Source organism: Phacochoerus africanus, chromosome 14 (genome assembly GCF_016906955.1).
Source record: "Phacochoerus africanus isolate WHEZ1 chromosome 14, ROS_Pafr_v1, whole genome shotgun sequence".
Taxonomy (NCBI): Eukaryota; Metazoa; Chordata; class Mammalia; order Artiodactyla; family Suidae; genus Phacochoerus; species Phacochoerus africanus.
Genome location: NC_062557.1, coordinates 49564883 through 49586663, shown reverse-complemented (window position 1 = coordinate 49586663; position 21781 = coordinate 49564883). Strand labels below are relative to the sequence as shown.

Genomic DNA, 21781 nt, shown 5'->3' with positions numbered 1-21781 from the left:
TATGGGCCATACAAAGGAAGAGCAATTATGCCTGAAGTTTTTTGTTTTTTGTTTTTTTGTTGTTTTTTTTTGTCTTTATAGGGCTGCACCTGTAGCATATGGAGGTTCCCAGGCTAGGGGTCAAATTGGAACTGTAGCCGCCAACCTACACCACAGCCACAACTCAGGACCCAAGCCACATCTGTGACCTACACCACAGCTCACAGCAATGCTGGATCCTTAACCCATTGAGCGAGGCCAGGGATTGAACCTGCATCCTCATGGGAACTAGTCAGATTCATTTCCCCTGAGCCACAATGGGAACTCCTGAAGTTTTGTTTTGGATATAGAGAATTTAGTGTGTCTGTGGGCCGCTAGGGAGAAATATCCGTTGGGCAGATGGATAGATGAAGCTAAGAAGAGGGCTCTCTACTAGAGAGATGGATCCATGGATCATCGGCACTAGGTTTTGGTATCAGCCACAAGATCAAAGATCTGGTGTAATTGCCTTGGGAGAACATCCAGTTGAGAAGAAGGCCATGGATAGACCTCGTGGGGGAGTGTTGGTGGTCAGAGGTTGGGAGGAATGCAGAGAAGCACGTCAAGAGACAGACGGGGAGTTCCCGTCATGGCGCAGTGGTTAACGAATCCGACTAGGAACCATGAGGTTGCGGGTTCGGTCCCTGCCCTTGCTCAGTGGGTTAATGATCCGGCGTTGCCGTGAGCTGTGGTGTAGGTTGCAGACGTGGCTCGGATCCCGCGTTGCTGTAGCTCTGGTGTAGGCTAGTGGCTACAGCTTCGATTCAACCCCTAGCCTGGGAACCTCCATAAGCCGTGGGAGCGGCCCAAGAAATAGCAAAAAGACAAAAAAAAAATACAAAAAAAAATAAGAGACAGACGGAATGGAAGAGAAGGTGGCATTGTGGTGGCTGAAAGAAGAGAAGGAAAGAGGGATGAACAGTCGTGTCCTCTGCCGTGTCGTATAGGTCTGCGAAGAGGACCACTGGCAAGTGTCTGTTGGGTTTGGCAATTAGAAGGTCATCAGTGAGAGGAGTTTCAGGGGAGTGGTAGGGACAGAAAGAGGGAATGGCGGGTGGGGGAATAGTGGGTGGGGAAATGCGCCTGGTAGCTCAGGGTGGAGGGGGCAGCACGTGTGGAAGGAGAGTTTTACTAGGTAGAGACCTGGACAGGTTTATGTGTTGATGAGAAGAACCCAGCTGAAAGACATTGAGTTGCTGGAGAAGGGGTGGTGGTTGATAAGGCAGAGAACCTGAGGAGGTGATGGGTTTGGAGCAGGGGTGGAGGGGTTTGGAGAGGAGGGAAATGGTTTCTTTGAGAAAGCATGGGACAGATGGCAGTGGTTGATGGTATGGTGGGAGTTGTTGGCAGTATTCTCAAGATACTGGCCAAGCATGAGGCAAACTGGGTGGGAGATGGGCTTGAAGGCAGTGTCACGTTTTGGAATGCCTGTGGTTGGCGAGTAGAGAGATGAAGGGACTGAGGCCCAGAGGGTGATGCAGCAGCACTGTGGTTCCCTAGTTAGAGACCATGACTTTTGCATGGTTGCATGAGTCCCTTCCAAAATTCCAGGTAAAGGAGGAGAGAAGTTTCTTGAGTATTTGCTTCCCCAGGAAAGCCTTCCCTGAGGTCCTAAGTTACATTTCTTTCTTGTAGGCTCTCATAGCTCTGTTCTTTCTTTCTAGTACTCATTAGACTTGTAGTTTTGCATTTGGTTGTTGCAGTTGTTGTTGCGATGATAGAAGTTTACTTTCCCCAGTAACTAAAAGCTCTGAGGAAAGTTAGGTCTGATTTTGCTTATCACTATACAAGGTCTGGCACCTTGTAGATACTTGGTAAATGTTTCTTAAATTTTTTTTTTTGGGGGGGGGAGTCTTTTTTATTTAGGGCTGCACCTGTGGCATATGGAAGTTCCTAGGCTAGGGGTCAAATCGGAGCTGCAGCTGCCGGCCTACACCACAGCCACAGCAACGTGAAATCCTTAACCCACTGAGCAAGGCCAGGGATTAAACTTGCATCCTCACGGATACTAGTGGAGTTCATAACTCACTGAGCCGCAACAGGACCTCCGTGTGTTGAATTTAATGCACTGAATACAGTGGTTCTCACCTTTTCTGATCTGCCCTAGCTCATCTGTGAAATATGACTTGCTTCCACCTGAACCATTATTGACTGCCCGGGGCCTTCCTGAAGGAGACCAGGTGTCAGGTGGTGTGGGGTAGTAGTTAATAGAGCACAGGCCCTGAAGTGAAAATGCCTGGGCTCACAACCCAGCCTCGCCTCTCACCAGCTGCATGACTTGGGGCAAATTCTTAATCTCTCTCTGCTCCAGTGTCGTCATCTCTAAAGTGTGGCTAGTAATAGTACCTACCCCATGACGTTGTCATGAAGCTTGCATGAGAATGCACAGAAAGTCTGTAAAACGGCATGTGGCACGTAGAAGTTTAGTTCCTGCTCCTAGTGGTTCGGCAGAAGTCTCCTTGGTGATTTTGGTAATCTGTCCTTGAGACTTCTGGCTTTGTGGTGAAGGATTTTCGGGGCAGGTACCTATTTGCGTCTTACGTGCATCTGTTCCTTGTCGTATATTGAATACTGATCTTGAGGGAAACTGAGAAGAAGTCCCTGGGCCATGGCAAGCGCCCGAATCAAAATCATTGTTAGTCTTGTAGGCCTAGCAGTAAGAAATGGCCGAAATGTCCTGGGACTGCATTGGACCCTTGAGCAACGCTAGGGGCTAACCTTCCTGCACAGCTGACAATCTGTGGCTTAGAGTTGGTCCTGTGTGACCCCAGTTCCTCTGTTACCTGTGGATTCAACCAGCTGCGAGTCGTGTAGTACCGTATCGTATTTACCATTGGAAAACACCATGTATGTATAAGAAGAGCCGCGCGGTTCAGACCCGTGTTCAGGGTCAGCTGTAGTTGTTGGGGTTGCCGTCCTAGCTGTGGGAGGAGGGAGGACGGAATGCTGTACCGTGGTAAACGTGAGTCTTTGTTTCCTTGCAGAGGAGGTGGCCAAGTTGGAGAAGCACTTGATGCTTCTCCGACAAGAGTATGTCAAGCTACAGAAGAAACTGGCAGAGACAGAGAAGAGATGCACCCTTTTGGCTGCACAAGCAAACAAGGAAAGCAGCAGTGAATCCTTCATCAGCCGCCTGCTGACGATTGTGGCCGACCTGTACGAGCAGGAGCAATACAGGTGCGCTCTTGCCACCGGGCTAGTTCGGGGAAGCAAGCCCTTTTGCTTTATTCCCAGGCCACCTTGCAGTGTCTCCTCTCTTACTGACTTTTTTCCCAAGTTTATTTTATTAATACTGAGAAGCATTTAGTCTCTAGAATGTAAGGCCCTGGAGGCCAGATTTTGTCTCTTTTGTTTGCTACTTATCTTCAGCACAGAGTATGGGAATCATGGTGATAGCATCACTGGTACGAATAGGAATTAGCTCACAGGTCCAGGAATTCAGAGGGGAGAGGTCACTTGGGCCGGTCAAAAAAGGAGTCTTAGAACCAGTGGGTAGTGCAGCATGATGGTTCAGGGTGCACTCTGCAGCCACACAGTCTGGCCACTTACTGGCTGTGTGACCTTGAGTTATATGATAGGCCTCAGGTCCCCAGTCTGTAAAATGGGGATCATAATACTGCTGTGTACCTTAGGTTGGTGTGTGGCTTAAATTAATAAATGCTTCGTTTATTTAAGCACTTAGAGCAGCAGGGTCTGCCATATAGTGAGTTTTCAGGTTTTAGCTGTTGTTTTTGAGTTTGGAGGTCAGTGTTAAAGGCTAAGTGGGATTTAATAAAGACAGTGATATTACTAGTAGAGGGAGTGGCTGAGAACAGGCTCAGGCAGGGGAACATGGGGAGGATGCAGAGGACAGTGAGGGCATGGGTCCATGTAGGGGAGCGCTGGGGGAGGTGGGAAAGTGGGGTGAGTTGCACTGAGATGCCCCGGTGGACTTGATCCTCTAGGAAGTGTGCCGCAGAGGGTTTTTGAGTTACAGGACTGTCGTCATCAAAGCGGTGATTTAGGGAGATGAACCCGCTAACATCATATGGACGAAATCTTAAAGAGAAGAGAGCAGCTGTGAGGTTGTGAATAGTCCAGACCAGAAGCGATGAGGGCTTGACCTAGGATCCTGGCCGTAGATGTGGAAGAGAAACATGGATGTGAGTGTGCCCAGAAAGGAGGGTTTGGCTGACGGGGAGAAGGATGATTGCACTAAATAAGACGTAGCAAAGTTCCAAAATAAATTATGACATTTATTTATTTATTTATTTAGTCTTTTTCTTTCTTTCTTTCTTCTTCTTTTTTTTTTGCCTTTTCTAGGGCCACTTCCCACAGCATATGGAAGTTCCCAGGCTAGGGGTCTAATCGGAGCTTGCAGACCCCAGCCTACACCAGAGCCACAGCAACACGGGATCCGAGCTGCATCTGCGACCTACACCACAGCTCACATCAATGCCGGATCCTTAACCCACTGAGCAAGGCCAGGGATCGAACCCGAAACCTCATGGTTCTTAGTCGGATTTGTTAACCACTGGGTCATGACAGGAACTCCCAAAATAAATTATGGCATTTAAAATAGTTCAAATTCCAGAACTGCCATCTACCATCTTAATCATTCCTGAAAGAAAAGTTTAGTATCAAAAAAACAGTCTGTAGGCGTTCCCATCGTGGCTCAGTGGTATCGAACCCAACTAGTATCCACTGAGGATGCAGGTTTGATCCCTGGCCTCCCTCGGTGGGTTGGGGATCCGGCATTGCCATGAGCTGTGGTGTAGGTCACAGTTTCGGCTTGGATCTTGAGTTGCTGTGGCTGTGGCCAATTCAACTCCTAGCCTGGTAACCTCCATATGCCATGGGTGGGGCCCTGAAAAGACAAAAAAACAAAAAACAGTATGTACATATCTGAGTGAAGGACAGCCCTTAAAAATCTAATGGATGTAGCTACTTGTAAAATATCGTTCACTGTCATTTTTTTCCCTCCTCTCTTTTCCATGGATAAGTGAAAACTTCATTTCCATTGGCCCCAGGGAAGCCTGACGTAATTTTTTTTTTTTCCTCTGTGGTTCTGGTAGGTCTCTCTTCGGCTTCTAAAACCTGTCCTTTAGCTAGAAAAGGCTAAATACCTTTGTTATCTACAACTGATAATCCGATGGGGAATGGAGACTTGAGAGAGGACCTCGCTTTTGAGATGGAATAACTGAAATTGGAATATCAATTTCTTTCTTTTCTTTCTTTCTTTCTTTGCTTTTCCTTTTCCTTTTCCTTTTTCTTCTGCCTTTTTAGGGCTGTACCTGAAGTATATGGAGATTCCCAGACTAGGGGTCAAATTGGAGCTGCAGCTGACAATCTACACCACAGCCACAGCAATATGGGATCTGAACCGTGTCTGCAACCTACACCACAGCTCACAGAAATGCAGGATCCTGGAGTTCCCATCGTGGCACAGTGGTTAATGAATCCGACTAGGAACCATGAGGTTGCGGGTTCGGTCCCTGGCCTTGCTCAGTGGGTTAACGATCCGGCGTTGCCATGAGCTATGGTGTAGGTCGCAGACGCGGCTCGGATCCCGCATCGCTGTGGCTCTGGCGTAGGCCGGTGGCTACAGCTCTGATTCGACCCCTAGCCTGGGAACCTCCATATGCCACGGGAGCGGCCCAAGAAATGGCAAAAAGACCTAATTAATTAATTAATTAATTAAAAAAAAGAAAAAGAAATGCAGGATCCTTAACCCACTGAGCAAGGGCAGGGACCGAACCTACAACCTCATGGTTCCTAGTCGGATTCGTTAACCACTGCGCCACGACGGGAACTCCTGAAGCAAATACTCTTTTACCAAGATAGGAAAAAAATGCCTTTGTCCCATGAACATGCTTATTTTTTTTCCTGCTTTTTGGTTGTACCCATGCATGCAGAAGTTCCTGAGCCAGGGATTGAACCTGCCCCACAGCAGTGACCTGAGCCATTGCAGTAACAATGCTGGATGCTTAACTCGATTAGCCACATGGGAACTCTACCATGAATGTGCATTTTGTTGAAAATTTTTTTTTTTTATCTTTTTTGCCTTTTCTAGGGCCATTCCTGCGGCATATGGAGGTTCCCAGGCTAGGGGTCAAATCCTAGCTGTAGCTGCAAGCCTACACCACAGCCATATCAACTTGGGATCCGAGCCGTATCTGCGACCTACACCACAGCTCACGGCAATGCCGGATCCTTAACCCACTGAACAAGGCCAGAGATCGAACCCACAACCTCATGGCTCCCAGTTGGATTTGTTAACCACTGAGCCACGACAGGAACTCCTTGTTGAAGAATTTAAATAGTGTTTTTATGTGCATTTCAGCAATCAGAATAACGAGTCAAGTGTTAAAATTTTTCTTTCTTTTTAAAAAATTATTAGTATTTTTTGTTTCTCTAGGGCCGCACCCACTGCATATGGAAGTTCCCAGGCTAGGGGTCTAGTAGCTACTGGCCAACACCACAGCCACAGCAATGCCAGATCCAAGCCATGTCTTCCACCTACACCACAGCTCACGGCAATGCTGGATCCTTAACCCACTGAGCGGGGCCAGAGATTGAACCAGGGTCCTCATGGATAATACTTGGGTTCGTTACCCTGGGCCATGACAGGAGCGCCTTAAAAATTTTAAATTGAGGAGTTGTTGTTGTGGCTCAGTGGTTAACGAATCCCACTAGGAACCATGAGGTTGTGGGTTCAATCCCTGGCCTTGCTCAGTGGGTTGAGGATCTGGCGTTGCTGTCACCTCAGACACGGCTCAGATCTGGCATTGCTGTGGCTGTGGTCTAGGCCGGCAGCTGTAGCTGGGATTAGACTCCTAGCCTGGGAACCTCCCTTTGCCGCAGGTGTGGCCCTAAAAAGACAAATAAATAAATACAATAAAAATTTTAAATTGAACGTTGTGGAAGAAATTGGTTCACTTCCTTTATTTTTACTTAAGTTCAGGAGAGGGCTTTTGTCCCATAAGATAGTAAACGATGGTTATATGTAGTTATTTATTGTATTAATTCTTTTAGCAGTCAAACATAATTTTTCCTATTAACGTGTTCGAGACACTCTAGTAAGGAACTCTGTATCCTTCCTCTCCAATAACAGCATCCTAGTATCCATATTTTAAAAGGAAATGCCTTTAATTGTCTAGAATGAAATTTAATAAAAACAGTTACTAGTCCTGGAGTTCCTGCTGTGGTGTAGCAGGATTACCGGCGTCTTGGAAGCGCTGGGATGCGGGTTTGATCCCCATGCCTGGCACAGTAGGTTGAGGAGCCACGTTGCTTGTTGCTGCAGCTGTGGCTTTGGTCGTGACTGAGGCACGAGTGTGATCCCTGGCCTGGGAACTCCATGTGCCGCAAGGTGGCCAAAAGTGAAAAAAAAAAAAAAAATTACTAGCTTCGTAATTGTTTCTGCGTAGAGTCTTCATGGACCTGAGCTGTCCAATTTTCCATTTTTGAACTGTATTTTTAAAAAATTATTATTAGAGACTACTAGTGAAATCCTTCTCTTTATTTCCCTTTGGGATGTTAGACTACAAAAGAAAAAAGTTTGACTTGACATTAATGAATAGTAGTAGGAATTTTATAGACACGTTTATTTACAAATTTGTCTTGACATATATAGTTGATTTATAATGTGTTAATTTCTACTGTACAGCAAAGTGACTCAATTCATTTATCTGTTCTTTTTCATATTCTTTTCCATTATGGTTTACTGTAGGATAGGACATATAATTCCTTGTGCTATACAGTAGAACCTTACTCTTTATCCATATTATATATACTTGTTTGCATCTGCTAATCCCAAACTCCAAGTTCTTCTCTCCCCTACCCCCCAAACCCGCCTTGGCAACCTCAAGTCTATTCTCTATATCTGTGTGTCTGTTTTTGTTTTGTAAATACATTGCTTCGTGTTGTATTTTAGATTCCTTGTAAGTGATACGGTATTTGTCTTTCTCTTTCTGACTTAATTTGCTTAGAAACATTGATTTTTTATGATTTTGTGGCCAAGGTCAGATTTGTGGCAGAAACAGTAAAGTTAATATTCGTTTATGTTATTAGAATTTAATATTTTATAAGATGAATAGTTTACTGACCTTCAGTGCTTTACACCCGAATACACCATAGCAATCAAGAAATTAAACATTTCTTTATATAGAAAAAAGAAAAGAATTTAATACTTTATAAACAAATTTAGAGTTTAAAAATTATTTGTGCTTTGTAAAGAGCTGCATGTTTTCAGTTTTTTTTTAAAATCTTATCATAGGGTATAATCTGAGACAGAGTTTTATGTTCCGTTTTAAATAGAGTATCAATTCTCTTTCTTCTTTATTTATTAATAGTATTCTATGTTAGTAGTATTTTCTAGTAATTTGAAATAATAAGTACACTATTACTCTTTTCAGCTAACATAACTAGTTGCAGCTTGTTTAGTTCTTTAATAGTTTTTTTTTTTTTTTTTTGTCTTTTTGCCATTTCTTGGGCCCCTCCCGTGGCATATGGAGGTTCCCAGGCTAGGGGTCCAATCAGAGCTACAGCTGCCAGCCTACATCACAGCCACAGCAACGCAGGATCTGAGCCACTACTGCAACATACACCACAGCTCATGGCAACACTGGATCCCTGACCCACTGAGCGAGGTCAGGGATTGAACCCACATCCTCGTGGATAATAGATTCATTTCTGCTGCACCACAACGGGAACTCCTAAAGTATGTTCTGGATGGTGCTTTTGTGGGGTAAAATATGTCTGCTTTGGGGATTATATAGAAACAATATTCTGTTTGGGTCTTCTTTTAAGTAAATGAATTAATTCATGTAATAACTTTTTTCTTTCTTTTTTCATGTAATAGTTATTGTGATTTAGTTTCTAAAGGCTTTCCAACCTGACAAATTATTTTAAAGGGGAATATGAAAGTTTAAAAAAACATACAGGTACAAGCAGCATGGTGATGATTGTGGACTGCTGCCAACATAGCCATATGGCACGTGCTTGTGTCAGCCCAGTGGGTCATCCTTAGGTTTTTGTTAACTGCTCACATGATTTCCTGCCTTGGCATTTGGCATTTTAGAGTTAAATATAAATAACTATTTGGAAAGCTGTTTTTGTATAGTGGTATCTCATAGATAAGGAAACATGTTTGAAAAAAAGATTCTTCTCACCTCATTTCTCTATAAATTGTTGAGTAAGAAATGGCCAGTAATAGATCTGAATATTTCTGGTGAGAACAGGAGTCTAGATAGTGGGTTTCTTAATCTTGACTGCTTTGTCGAAGCTAATTTGTTCAGGAGTTCCTGTCGTGGCTCAGTGGTTAGTGAATATGACTAGGAACCATGAGGTTGTGGGTTTGATCCCTGGCCTTGCTCAGTGGATTAAGGATCTGGCGTTGCCATGAGCTGTGGTGTGGGTCGCAGACGCCGCTCGGATCTGGCGTTGCTGTGGCTCTGGCGTAGGCTGGCGGCTACAGCTCCGATTCGACCCCTAGCCTGGGCACCTCCATATGCCGCAGGAGCAGCCCAAGAAATGGCAAAACGACAAAAAAAAAAAAAAAGCTGATTTGTTCATAGCTTTTTGTCTAACCTTACTTGACCGTTAATATAGTATAGAGCTTTGCAGCACTGTAGTCTCAGAGCTGTCATCATAAGCTTTCTGTCTTTCTCTCCCTGATGTTTTATTTTGATATTTTTTCTGCATATAAAATGTCTTCTACTTTTTATATGGATATTAATCATCCCGTGTAACTCGTAGGTTCACCATCAGTATGTGCCATGAAGGAATGTCATTGAAAGCAGGACATCCCATGTGAACTAAAGCTGGAAGTTCAAAATAGAAAACATGTCTAGCAACATATTATAAATATAACCCATCAGAATTCGGTGCTTGGGTAGAGAAGTAATTTTCCTGTCACCTGTTTTCTTTTGCAGATGTATGTCGATCTGCCAGTACTCATGTATTTGTCAGCTGTGAATCTAGCTCTGTCTGTTATGATGACATTTTCTTTCTCTATCTGTGGATATTTTTCCTCACCAGTGATCTGAAGATAAAGGTTGGGGGCAGGCACATCAATGCTCACAAGTTTGTCCTGGCAGCCCGCAGCGATAGCTGGAGTCTGGCCAGTTTGTCTTCCACCGAGGAGCTGGACCTGTCAGGTGAGCCTCTGACTGGCTGGGGACTCAAAAATCCCAGCACAAGAGCACTTGGCAGGAGGTTATGGTTTGACATCTTGAAGTGTTTGTGGTTTAATGAAAGTAGAATACTTTTCTTATCAATTGATGGCAATCATAAACTAGTTAAATTATTAGTGGCTCAGTAGATGGTACTTTGCGGATACTTCTGTTTAATATCTGGCTGACAGATCATAAATATTTGAGGGTCTACAGTATTGTTATAATTTATAAAATAAGACTATCTGTTCAGAAACTCTTATCATATATAATAGTATGCTATAAATATGGGAGCCTGTGTAGACAAAGAAATTTTTCTTCCACTCCAAGGAAAAAATCCTGCTGCTGTTTAGTTGCTTAAAATTTAATCATAACTGCCAAAGTAATTTTCCTCATCTGTAAGAACTGAATTCAGAAGTAACAGTTGCTCCAAAAATAAGAATATTCTTTCTTCTTTCTTTTTTTATAGTGATTTTTAATTTTTTCCATTAAAGCTGGTTTAGTATATTCTTTCTTCAACATCAAAGAATGACCATCAGTCTAAAGAATTTGAATAGGTGCATTGAAAAAAAAAAAAAGGAAAATGAATAGCACATTGAGCTGTTTAATGTTATTTATTTATTTTTTTTTAATATATATTTTTTTATTTTCCCACTGTACAGCAAGGGGGTCAGGTTATCCTTACATGTATACATTACAATTACATTTTTTCCCCCACTAATGTTATTTGTTTTATGCCACAATATGTTGTATAGAATTTGGGTTAATATGGTGATTAAGGAGACTTAAAAACATCTTTCAGAAGTTGATTTCAAATCGTATTTTTTTTAGTACTTGCCTAACTGCTGCTAAAAGAAATAAAAAGAGCAAATTTCCAATTTAATTTTGCAATTAATAGTCGAGAGATTACCACATAAGGAGCGTACCCAGGCATTAAGATACGATTTACTTGTAGAAGTGATTGGCTGTGTGCAAAGTCTGCTGAATTATGTCTTTGTTCAAAAGGTTTGCCAGTTCAGGAATTCTCTGGTGGCCTAGCAGGTAAAGGATCTGGCGTTACCACTGCTGTGGCACAGGTTTGATCCCTGGCCTGGGAACTCCTCATGCCATGCGTGTGGCCAAAAAAAAAAAAAAAAGTTTGCCAATTCAGAAGGTGCTGTTTTCCACGAGCAGTGCTAGGAACCCTGAGAGGGTTGTAACACTCTCCTTGCCATATACAGTTCATACTCTGTTGGAGGAAAAGGGTTAATAAATCATTTCAGGCCAGGGCTGTATACTCAGTAGTGTAGTTGCTTTATGTCTGAGGTACAGAAGAGATTAACTTGGGCTGGAGAGGAAGATGGCAGAGGTGGCTAACGCCTGGGCAGTGTTGCGCAGGTTCAGTAGGCATTTATGTCAAGGACGTGGGGGAGTAGATGTCTGCTGCTTTGCTACTGTGAGTGAACTCTGTCTCATTATGTTCATTTCTAGGGTTTAACCCTAGGGGCGTAATTTACAACTGTAAACACACAACATACGTACATGTCTGTACATGTGTGTCTGCATCCGTCCCTGAACTAAAACATCTACTTGGGTAACAGCTTTTATTGGAAGGGCACCAGTCTCCATGATTGAAATCTCTGAACAGAGTTTTTCTTTTTTAAAAATAGAATCTTTTGGGAGTTCCCATCATGGCTCAGCAGTTAGCGAACCCTGACTAGTATCCATGAGAATGAGAGTTGGATCCCTGGCCTTGCTCAGTAGGTTAAGGATCCGGTGTTTCTGCAAGCTGTGGCGTAGGTCGCAGACACAGCTCAGATTCTGAGTTGCTGTGGCTATGGTGCAGGCTGATGGCTACAGCTCCAATTGGACCCTGAGCCTGGGAACCTCCATATGCCATGGGTGTGGCCCTGAAAGACAAAAAAAAAAAAAAAAATTAAAAAATTGCAATATAATCTTTTGGAGTTCCTGTTGTGGCACAATGGAAATTAATCTCACTAGTATCCAGGAGGATGCAAGTTTGATCCCTGGCCTCGATCAGTGGGTTAAGGATCTGCCATTGCTGTGAGCTGTGGGGTAGGTCGAAGATGCGGCTCAGATCTGGCGTGGCTGTGACTATGGTGTGGGCCGGCAGCTGTAGCTCTGATTTGACCCCTAGCCTGGGAACCTCCATATGCTACAGGTAGGGCCCTAAAAAGCAAAAATAAATAAATAAATAAATAAATAATCTTTTGAAGCCATATTATCTTTGACCCCATGTAGCAGAGCTATGGATAGCAAAAAACCCTTTAGATCATGAGATGTTTTTCACAGAATACTTGATAGAATTACATGAACAGATAGTTTTCAAAGACTAGTATAGATAATAAAATGCTGAAAATTCAACTTTGTTAGAAGAAAAATTTAGGATAAGTTACCATCTTTTCATACCTAAAACACGAAAAAACTTGATGATCCCAGTAGTCGTGAGGCTTGTGAAGTTTGCGTTCGTGAACATTGCCAGTCACGTGATAATGGGTGTGATGGTTTTAGAAAACTGTTAGGCAGCTGAGCTATAAAATTGTCTTTTTTTTTTTTTTTAACCTCATCATCTGACTTCTAGGTGATTCAGACAGCATAGATGTTTATCATGGTTTATGTGTAACTGCGAAATACTGAATGTAACCAAATTGAGTAAAAGTGGGGAAAAAATGAAATATGACTGCTCCCCAGAACAAACAAAATTACATAAGAACACAGAAAATTGCATCAGTATATAAAAAGCTAAATTTAAACATTGAACTGAAAATCTTGCTTTTCCTTTTTTTTTATTTTTTTATTACATCACAACATTTAAGAGCTGCTTTAACAAGTAACCATCTGACCCATAATATTGTGTCACTGGAAATCAGGTTTTTCTAGAGTTTAGGAAGGTATCATGTTAATGCCTTTAAATGTCCCTGGATGCCCTGCTGTTGTCAGTGATCAACATGGTTTGATCCTGCAGTGAGGTTTGCTTTTAGGAGTGAGCACTGCAGAGCCAGCATTTTTTGTGGTTTTGGTAGATCAGGCACCTACTGGAGTAGCTGTGGTAGAGCCTATGGCATCTGTGCTTGGCTTTATGAAGTTTATCTTTGGAGGGTGTCATGGGAGAGGGTTCCACCGAGGTGGTGGCCTCTGGGGACTTCTTCATGTTTGTGTGCTTTGTCCAGCAGTCCTGCTGCCCAGCCCGTGTGGGCATGAGTGCGATTGCCCTAAATCTGGGGTTGTAGCAGCTGAAACTGCCTCCGAAGCCTGCGTGTTATGCGATAGCTGGAAACACTACCGCTCGTGGCCGGCCAGGCGTTGAGGGAGAATAGAAATAGGTGCTTGTAAACAAGTGTATAAATAGCATGTGTAAAAAGCTATGTTTTAAGTGGTTGAACCTTTTCCACACTAATGGGCTTGGGGATAAAGCCATTTTGTGAATTTATTTGGTGTTTTGTTTCTTCAGAATTACTCCATTAGTATCACAGGTGCTGAGTGCCAGACACTTTTCAAGGTACTAGGGGGATAGTAGTGAACAAAACTAAATTCCTAGGAGAGAGTGACAGCCTAAGCTTCACACTTTCTTTTGAAGATCTTGTGTAATTGACCTTGCTTAAAATTCAAAACAAGCAAACCTTTAATTCTGTTAATTATAAGAATTTTAGCACATGTCAATGATGGTATTATATAGCAAGTGTTTAAAGTGTATTTGAACATGGAAAGTTTTCTTAAATCATACCTTGTTCAAAAAGGTAAAATGTTTTGGAGTTCCTGTTGTGGCTCAGTGGTAACGAAACCCAGCTGGTATCTATGAGGACTTGGGTTCCACCCCTGGCCCTGCTCCCTGGGTTAAGGATCTGGTGTTGCTGTGGCTGTGGCATAGGCCAGCAGCTGCAGCTCCGATTCTACCCCTAGTTTGGGAACCTGAGTATGCTACGGGTGCAGCCCTATTAAAAAAAAAAAAAAAAGTTTTGTGCCTGATGCAATGACAAAAACACAGTCACTTCTCTAGGATTCTTGCCGTAAATGCATAACCTTAGTCTAATTATAAGAAAGCATCAGTCTAACCCAAATTGAGGAACATTCCACAGATTAAGTGAGCCACAATGGAGCTCCTAATCACCTGGTTTTAATAATCGTACTATGATTGTGCTAATATTAGGGGAAGGTGGGTAAAGGATGTATGGGAACTCTTGTCTACACCTGCTCTGTAAATCTGAAATTGTTTCAAGAAAGATAAAAAGATAAATTTGAAGTTCCTGCTGTGACTTGGTGGAAGTGAATCTGACTAGCATCCATGAGTACACAGGTTCGATCCCAGGCCTTGCTCAGTGGGCTAAGGATCCGGTGTTGCCATGAGCTGTGGTGTAGGTCGCAGATGGGGCTCGGATCCCGTGTTGCTGTGACTCTGGCGTAGGCTGGCAGCTACAGCTCCAAATGGACCCCTAGCCTGGGAACTTCCATATGCTGTGGGTGTGGCCCTAAAAAATGACCAAAGAGAGGGGAAAAAAAGATATAAATTTGCTTTTTATTGATTATTTTACATATAAAGATATGTTTATAAAGATACTGACTGTTCCCTCGGGAAGAGAAGACTGTAACTGTTAGCTCAACACAGTATAACAAATCTTGAGCTTTGGAGGAAAGCACGATATTTCAGTCTCAGTGAAGTAAAGCAGTTTGCTTCAGGCTCAGTGATTGGTTTATAGCCTCTGTAGCACTTGAGCCCAGCAGCTGACCCTGTGCGAGGTTCCAGGGCGGTAGAAGGCTGTTTTGAAGCTAGAGTTTCTTGCATGCTTTCTCCAGCAAAGGTCTTATGGTTCCCTGGCATAAGAGCTTATGGTGAGTCATTCAGCTTTCCTGGAATGTGTTCTGGGTCCTGTCGAGCCGTTCCGAGGAACGGGCAGCATCCTGCTTTGCTCTTTGCCGTCCAGGTGGGGAAACTGCTCATGAACGCACAGACCTGGGAGGTGGCACTGTGCAGTGGAAGGAGCAGGTGCTCAGACTGCGGGCTCAGGCACCCTAAGGTGCTACCGCAAACCCTCAAGGCCAGTGATATTTTACATTTTCAAGAGAAACAAGGCGATATCTGTTGGATACCATGTGAACTACTAGCTCAAGATTGTTCATTTTCAGTATTTTGATGATATCCATGGTAGTTTTAAATGTATCCCTAAATTATTTGCTATTCTTCCCTTCAAAAGGTGGGGAATTCTTCTCTGGAGTGTAGGCGGACTGAGCTGGTGGTAGAAGTGATACTTCAGAGAGGTTCTTTCTTAGGCGTGTGCCTTCTTCCTGGCTGTGTTTCGGATTGCTTGCTTTGGAAGAAGTTGGCTGCTGTGTCATGAGGACTCTCAAACAGCCTTTGCGGCCTCTTGCTAACAGCTGAGACCCTCTCCCAGAGATTCTCTTAGAGCTTTACGAAATCTATTTTATCTGTGGTCATGTCTCCTTACTCGATCCTAACATGACTTTTGTGTTTTTCTCTAATCTTTGGTTATTCTTGAATTGTCTGTGTGTTGGTTAAAATAGTCTGCCTTGGAGTTCCCATCGTGGCTCAATGGTTACCGAATCCGACTAGGAACCATGAGGTTGCAAGTTTGATCCCTGGCCTCGATCAGTGGGTTAAGGATCCAGTGTTGCTGTGAGCTGTGGTGCAGGTTGCAGACGCGGCCTGGATCCTGCATTGCTGTGGCTGTGGTGTAGGCCGGCAGCTGTAGCTCCAATTCGACCCCTAGCCTGGGAACCTCCATATGCCGAGGGAACAGCCCTAGAAAAGGCAAAAAAACAAACTAAAACTAAAACTAAAAAATAAATAAATAAAATAGTCTGCCTTAATAATAATCGTAGGAATTCTCATTGTGGCTCAGTGGTAAGGAACCTGACTAGTATCCATGAGGTTGTGGGTTTGATCCTTGCTCTTGCTTAGTGGGTTAAGGATCTGGCATTGCTGTGAGTTGTGGTGTAGGCTGGCAGCTGCAGCTCCATTTCAGCCCTTAGCCTGGAAACTTCAGTATGTCGTGGGTGCAGCCCTAGAAAAAACAAAGAAAAAGGAAAAAAAATAATCATAGCAAATTTTTATACAGCAATTACTATTTGGTGCAGCTAACCAGGTATTAATGCATATATCTTTAGAATAATGCTTTGAGGAGTATTATCTTTAATGCTTTTAGAATAATACTCTTATAGATGAGGAAATTGTGAAGTGATATTAAATAACTCCCTCAAGGTCACACAATAGTAATGGTCCAAGCTGGGGTTTGACCCCAGTTATTTGAGCTGCAGAATCCATGTCATTAACCACAAGGCTGTGCTGGCTCTCACTTTTGGTTTCTTTTTCTTCTGACTTTATTGAGATATGAAGGAAGTAAAATAAATTGCCCACAGTAAAAGTGTACAGTTTGATTAGTTTTGACGTAACTGTGAAGGCGTCACCACATGGAATAACAAACATTTTCTTTATTTTGTTTTTGCTTTTTAGGGCTGCGCCTACGGCATATGGAGGTTCCCAGGCTAGGGGTCGAATTGGAGCTGTAGCTGCCAGCCTATGCCAGAGCCACAGCAACTCAGGATCTGAGCCATGTCTGCGACCTACACCACAGCTCATGGCAATGCCGGATCCTTAACCCACTGAGTAAGGCCAGGGATCGAACTTGTGTCCTCGTGGATATCAGTCAGATTTGTTTCCACTGAGCCACAATGGTAGCTCCTCGTGTATGTTATCTGAGCCATTCTTTTATATATATATATGTATTTTTTTTTTGTCTTTTTCTAGGGCAGTACCCAAGGCATGTGGAGGTTCCAGGCTAGGGGTCTAATCAGAGCTCTTGCTAACGGCCTACGCCACAGCCACAGCAACGTCAGATCCAAGCCGTGTCAGAGACCTACACCACAGCTCATGGCAAGGTCACATCCTTAACCCACTGAGCAAGGGCAGGGATCGAACCCGCATCCTCATGGACAGTAGTCGGGTTCGTTATCCACTGAGCCATGATGGGAACTCCACCTTCTTTTCTTTTTTTTTTCTTTCTTTCTTTTTTTTTTTGTCTTTTTGCTATTTCTTGGGCCGCTCCCGAGGCATATGGAGGTTCCCAGGCTAGGGGTTGAATCGGAGCTGCAGCCACCGGCCTACGCCAGAGCCACAGCAACGCGGGATCCGAGCCGCGTCTGCAACCTACACCAAAGCTCACGGCAACGCCGGATCGTTAACCCACTGAGCAAGGGCAGGGACCGAACCCGCAACCTCATGGTTCCTAGTCAGATTCGTTAACCACTGTGCCACGACGGGAACTCCATCCCCACCTTCTTTTCTAATGTAAGGACTTAAAGCTCTAAGTTTCTAAGTATTGTTCTAGCTGCATCCCTGCAAATTTTCATATGTTGTATTTTCATTGTCATTTAGTTCAGGATATATTCTGTTTTTCCTTGTGGGTTCTTCTTTGACCCTTGAATTATTTACACGTGTGTTGCTTAATTTCTAGATATTTGGGATTTTCCTAGATATTTTGTTGTTATTGGTTTCCAATTTAGTTGTTATTGTCCAAGAACATACTTTATGTTTCGATCCTTTTAAATTTATTGAGACTTTTTTTATGGCTCCGCACGTGGCCTGTCCTGGTGATTGCAGGCACACTTGAAAAGAAAGTATATTCTGCAATTGTTGGATGTAGTGCTCTTTAAATGTCAGATCAAAGTGTTTGATAATATTTTTCATTTTTTTTTCTTTGTCTTTTTGCCTTTTCTTGGGCCGCTCCCTCGGCATATGGAGGTTCCCAGGCTAGGGGTCTAAGCAGAGCTGTAGCCACCAGCCTACACCAGAGCCACAGCAACTCGGGATCCGAGGCGCGTCTGCAACCTACACCACAGCTCACGGCAACGCCGGATCCTTAACCCACTGAGCAAGGGCAGGGATCGAACCCGCAACCTCATGGTTCCTAGTCAGATTCGTTAACCACTGTGCCACGACGGAAACTCCTGATAATATTTTTCAGACCTTCTGTATGTTTTCTTTGTATGTCTAGTTCTGTATGTTCCTTAAATGTGGGTATTAATGTCTGTAATTTTAGAACTCTCAAGTTCTTTCTTGAATTCTGTCAGTGTTTGCTTCATGAATTTCCTTTCTTTGTCGTTATCCTCATGTACATTTGTAATTTTTATTTCTGATAAATAGTGGCTTTATCATTTTGAAATGATAATTTTTATAACTAGCAACACTCTTTGTCTTGAAGTCTGTTTTATCTGATATTAGTCACTGCAGCCTTCTTATGCTTATTATTTGCATGATAAATCTTTTTCTGTTTACTTTCAACTTATCTGTATCTTTTTATTTTGTGTTCCTTAAGCAGCATATAGTGAGGTCTTGCTTTTCTCTCTCTCTTTCTTTTTTTTTTTTTGTCTTTTTGTCTTTTTAGGGCTGCACCTGCGGCATATGGAGGTTCCCAGGCTAGGGGTCCAATCGGAGATGTAGCTGCTGGCCTACGCCAGAGCCACAGCAATGCGGGATTCGAGCCACATCTGTGATCTACACCACAGCTCATGGCAGTGCTGGATTTTTTTTTGTTTTGTTTTGTTTTGTTTTTTGGGATCCTTTAACCCACTGTGCCAGGCTAGGGATTGAACCTGTGCCTCTGCAGAGACCTGAGCTGCTGCAGTCAGGTTCTTAACCCACTGTGCCACAGCAGGAACTCCTTTTTTTGCCTTCATTTCTAAAGGATATTTTTGCTAGATATGGAAACTTGAGTTGACAGCACCCCCCCCCCCCTTTTCTAGCACATTAAAGATATTTTTCCACTGTATTCTGGCCTCTGATTTCTGATAAGAAATCTGTAGTCATTGGACTCTTTCCTCTGTATGTAGTGGTCATTTTTCTGTAGTTGCTTTTAAGACTTTTTCTTTTTTTTATAGAATAATTTTTATTTTTAATTGTGTTAAAATGCATATAATGTAAAACTTACCTTTTTTTTTTTTTTTTTTTGCCTTTCAGGGCATATGGAGGTTCTCAGGCTAGGGGTCTAATCAGAGCTACAGCAGCCACAGCCACAGCAACTCGGGATCTGAGCCTTGTCTGCAACCTACAGCACAGCTCACGGCAACACCGAATCCTTAACCCACTGAACAAGGCCAGGGATCCAACACAAAACCTCTTGGTTCCTAGTTGGATTCGTTTCCACTGCACCACAGCGGGAACTCCACCGTTTTAAACATTTTTAAGTTTTCAGTTCAGCATTGTTAAGTATATCAACTGTTGTGAATCTTCATTGATGTGCAGCCAATCTCCATAATTTTTTCATTTTGTAAAACTGAAAATCTGTGCCCGTTAAATATACCTCCTCATTTTCCCTGCTTCTACCCTGTGGCAACTGCCCTTCTACTCTGTTTCTTTATCACTTTAATTATCTCATGTAAGTAGAATCATAAAGTATTTGTCTTTTTGTGACTAGCTTATTTTATTTATTTACAGTGTTCTCAAAGTTCATTCATTTTTTTTGTATGTGTCGAAATTTCCTTGCTTTTTAAGGCTGAATAGTATTCTGTGTATATACCATATTACCCATCTGTCCACTGAAAGGACACTTGGGTTGCTTCTACCTTTCGACTATTGTAAATAAGGCTGCAGTGAATATTGGTGTACAAATCTTTCTTTTAGATCCTGCTTTCAGGAGTTCCCGTTGTGGCTCAGTGGTAATGAACCCAACTAGTATCCATGAGGACATGGGTTCGATCTCTGGCCTTGCTTGGCGGGTTAAGGATCCGGCGTGGCTGTGGGCTGTGGTCTAGGTTGCAGACATGTCTTGGATCCTGCATTGCTGTGGCTGTGGTCTAGGTTGGCAGCTGTAGCTCCCATTCGACCCCTAGCCTGGGAACCTCCATATGCACCGGGTGCGGCCCTAAAAAAAAAAAAAAAAAAGATCTTTATTGTTAAAATTTTCTAATCATCATCTGACAACACAGGGTCACCATAAACCTTCAGTTTGTAAAACAAGCAAACAAAACCAAACCCCACAGTATCTGTAAAGTGCCGTAAAGTGAATTGCAATAAAATGAGTTATGTCTGTACATAGTTTTGGCACTTTTTGGTGACTCTGGACAAATCACATGGTCTACCTATTTTCTCTTACATTAAGAGACATTAAACCCAGTTTACAAAGCCAGCTTAGAATTTCACTTTATTCTAAGATCTGTTCTGTTATAGTTGAAATACTCCTTCAACTAGATTATTTCTATAAATCTAATTAGATGGTCTTCTGATTTTAAAATGTTTCCTCAGAGTTCACACTCCAGCTGTGGCTTGGATTCAGTCCTTGGCCCCAGGAACCTCCATATGCTGTGTGTGTGGCCATTAAAAAAAAAGTTTGAGTTCCCATCGTGGTGCAGCAGTATATAGGTCGGCAGCTGTAGCTCCAATTCCTACCCTAGCCTGGGAACTTCCACATGCCTGGGGTGTGGCCCTTAAAAAAAAAAAAAAAATTACACTGGTGTGTATGTATGTTCATTAAATAAAAATCAGGGAGACGATAATCTAAAAAAAATTAGTTACAAATTCTAGTAGGGTTGATAATTTTAGTGTATGACCTTCCAGTCTCTCAGTAGATAGGTAGATAGTCAATCTATGTATGGCCGTACAACCCTGAATGTCTTCTCTCTTGGATTGATCTTGGAAGGTAAGTAGGGTTGGACCTGGTTAATACTTGGATGGGAGGCAGACGCAAAACTATATATATGTAGGGTGTGTGTGTATGTGCACCCATGTACACATGCAAATATATCTAACACAAATGAAATTGTTTAATACATGTATTTTTAACTACTTGGTTTTTTAACCTGCTATATAGTGAATTTTTTTTATGTTGAATATGGATCTAAATAATTTTAATTGATGCACAATTTTCTAGTATATATTTAATTAATTCTCTATTATTGGACTTTTAAGATTTTTGCTTCAGTTTTTTGTTATTAAAAATAATAGTGAATTGACTCATATTTCTCTATATTTGTTGAGTTATATTCATAGGATAATAATGTACATGTATAATTTCTGTGTAAAAGGTTATGCATTTTAAAGGATCTTTGCTAGTCTGAGACAAAAAATATATTCTAGCTGAAATTTGTATTTCGTTGTTGGTAAGGCTTATTGGTCATTTATCTCTGTGAGTTACCTATTTATATCTATTGCCCACGTTTCCATTGGGTGATCATCTTTTCATTTTTGTTTGTACGATCTTTTTATTAGTGAAGTTCCCTGGTGGCTCAGTGATAAATGTAAGCTATTTTTCATATAAAATATATTTGGAGGTCTCTCTGGCCTAGCAGGTTAATGCTCCATCGTTGTTACTGCAGCTGTTTGGTCCGTGTCCTGGGAACTGCCACATGCCACAGGTGCAACAACAACAGCAAAAATTTCCCTTGTTTGACTTACATCTTTGAATAGGTTCATTTCCCCTACCCACTGCCCCTTGCAAAACGTAACACGTCTCTGGAGTCAGATGGGACTCAGAATGCTTAAGCGCCAATTTTAATGGCTGTGTGGTATATCTTTGAGTTGCGTATACTAGAATTTCCTTCCTTAGCCTCACCTTTTGGGGGTCCTCAGGAAGGCCTGAGTATGTCATCTGTGCCTTGTTTTC

General features: G+C 42.6%; 1 protein-coding gene across 4 annotated transcripts in view; it reads left to right on the top strand.

Annotated features, from left to right (window-relative positions):
* Window positions 1-21781, top strand: part of ANKFY1 (ankyrin repeat and FYVE domain containing 1) — an 83181-nt gene that overhangs the window by 16282 nt on the left and 45118 nt on the right. For 2 of the 4 annotated variants that reach the window (XR_007131612.1, XM_047756775.1), the window contains exons 2-3: window positions 3003-3195; window positions 10039-10157. Coding sequence is in view for 1 of the 4 variants with exons in the window: in XM_047756775.1 (XP_047612731.1) it covers window positions 3003-3195; window positions 10039-10157 (312 nt within the window). In the remaining 3 variants the exon portion in view is untranslated. Of the gene's footprint in view, window positions 1-3002; window positions 3196-9932; window positions 10158-21781 lie in introns of those variants that run through there. The other 2 variants (XM_047756776.1, XM_047756777.1) reach the window with 2 other exon arrangements.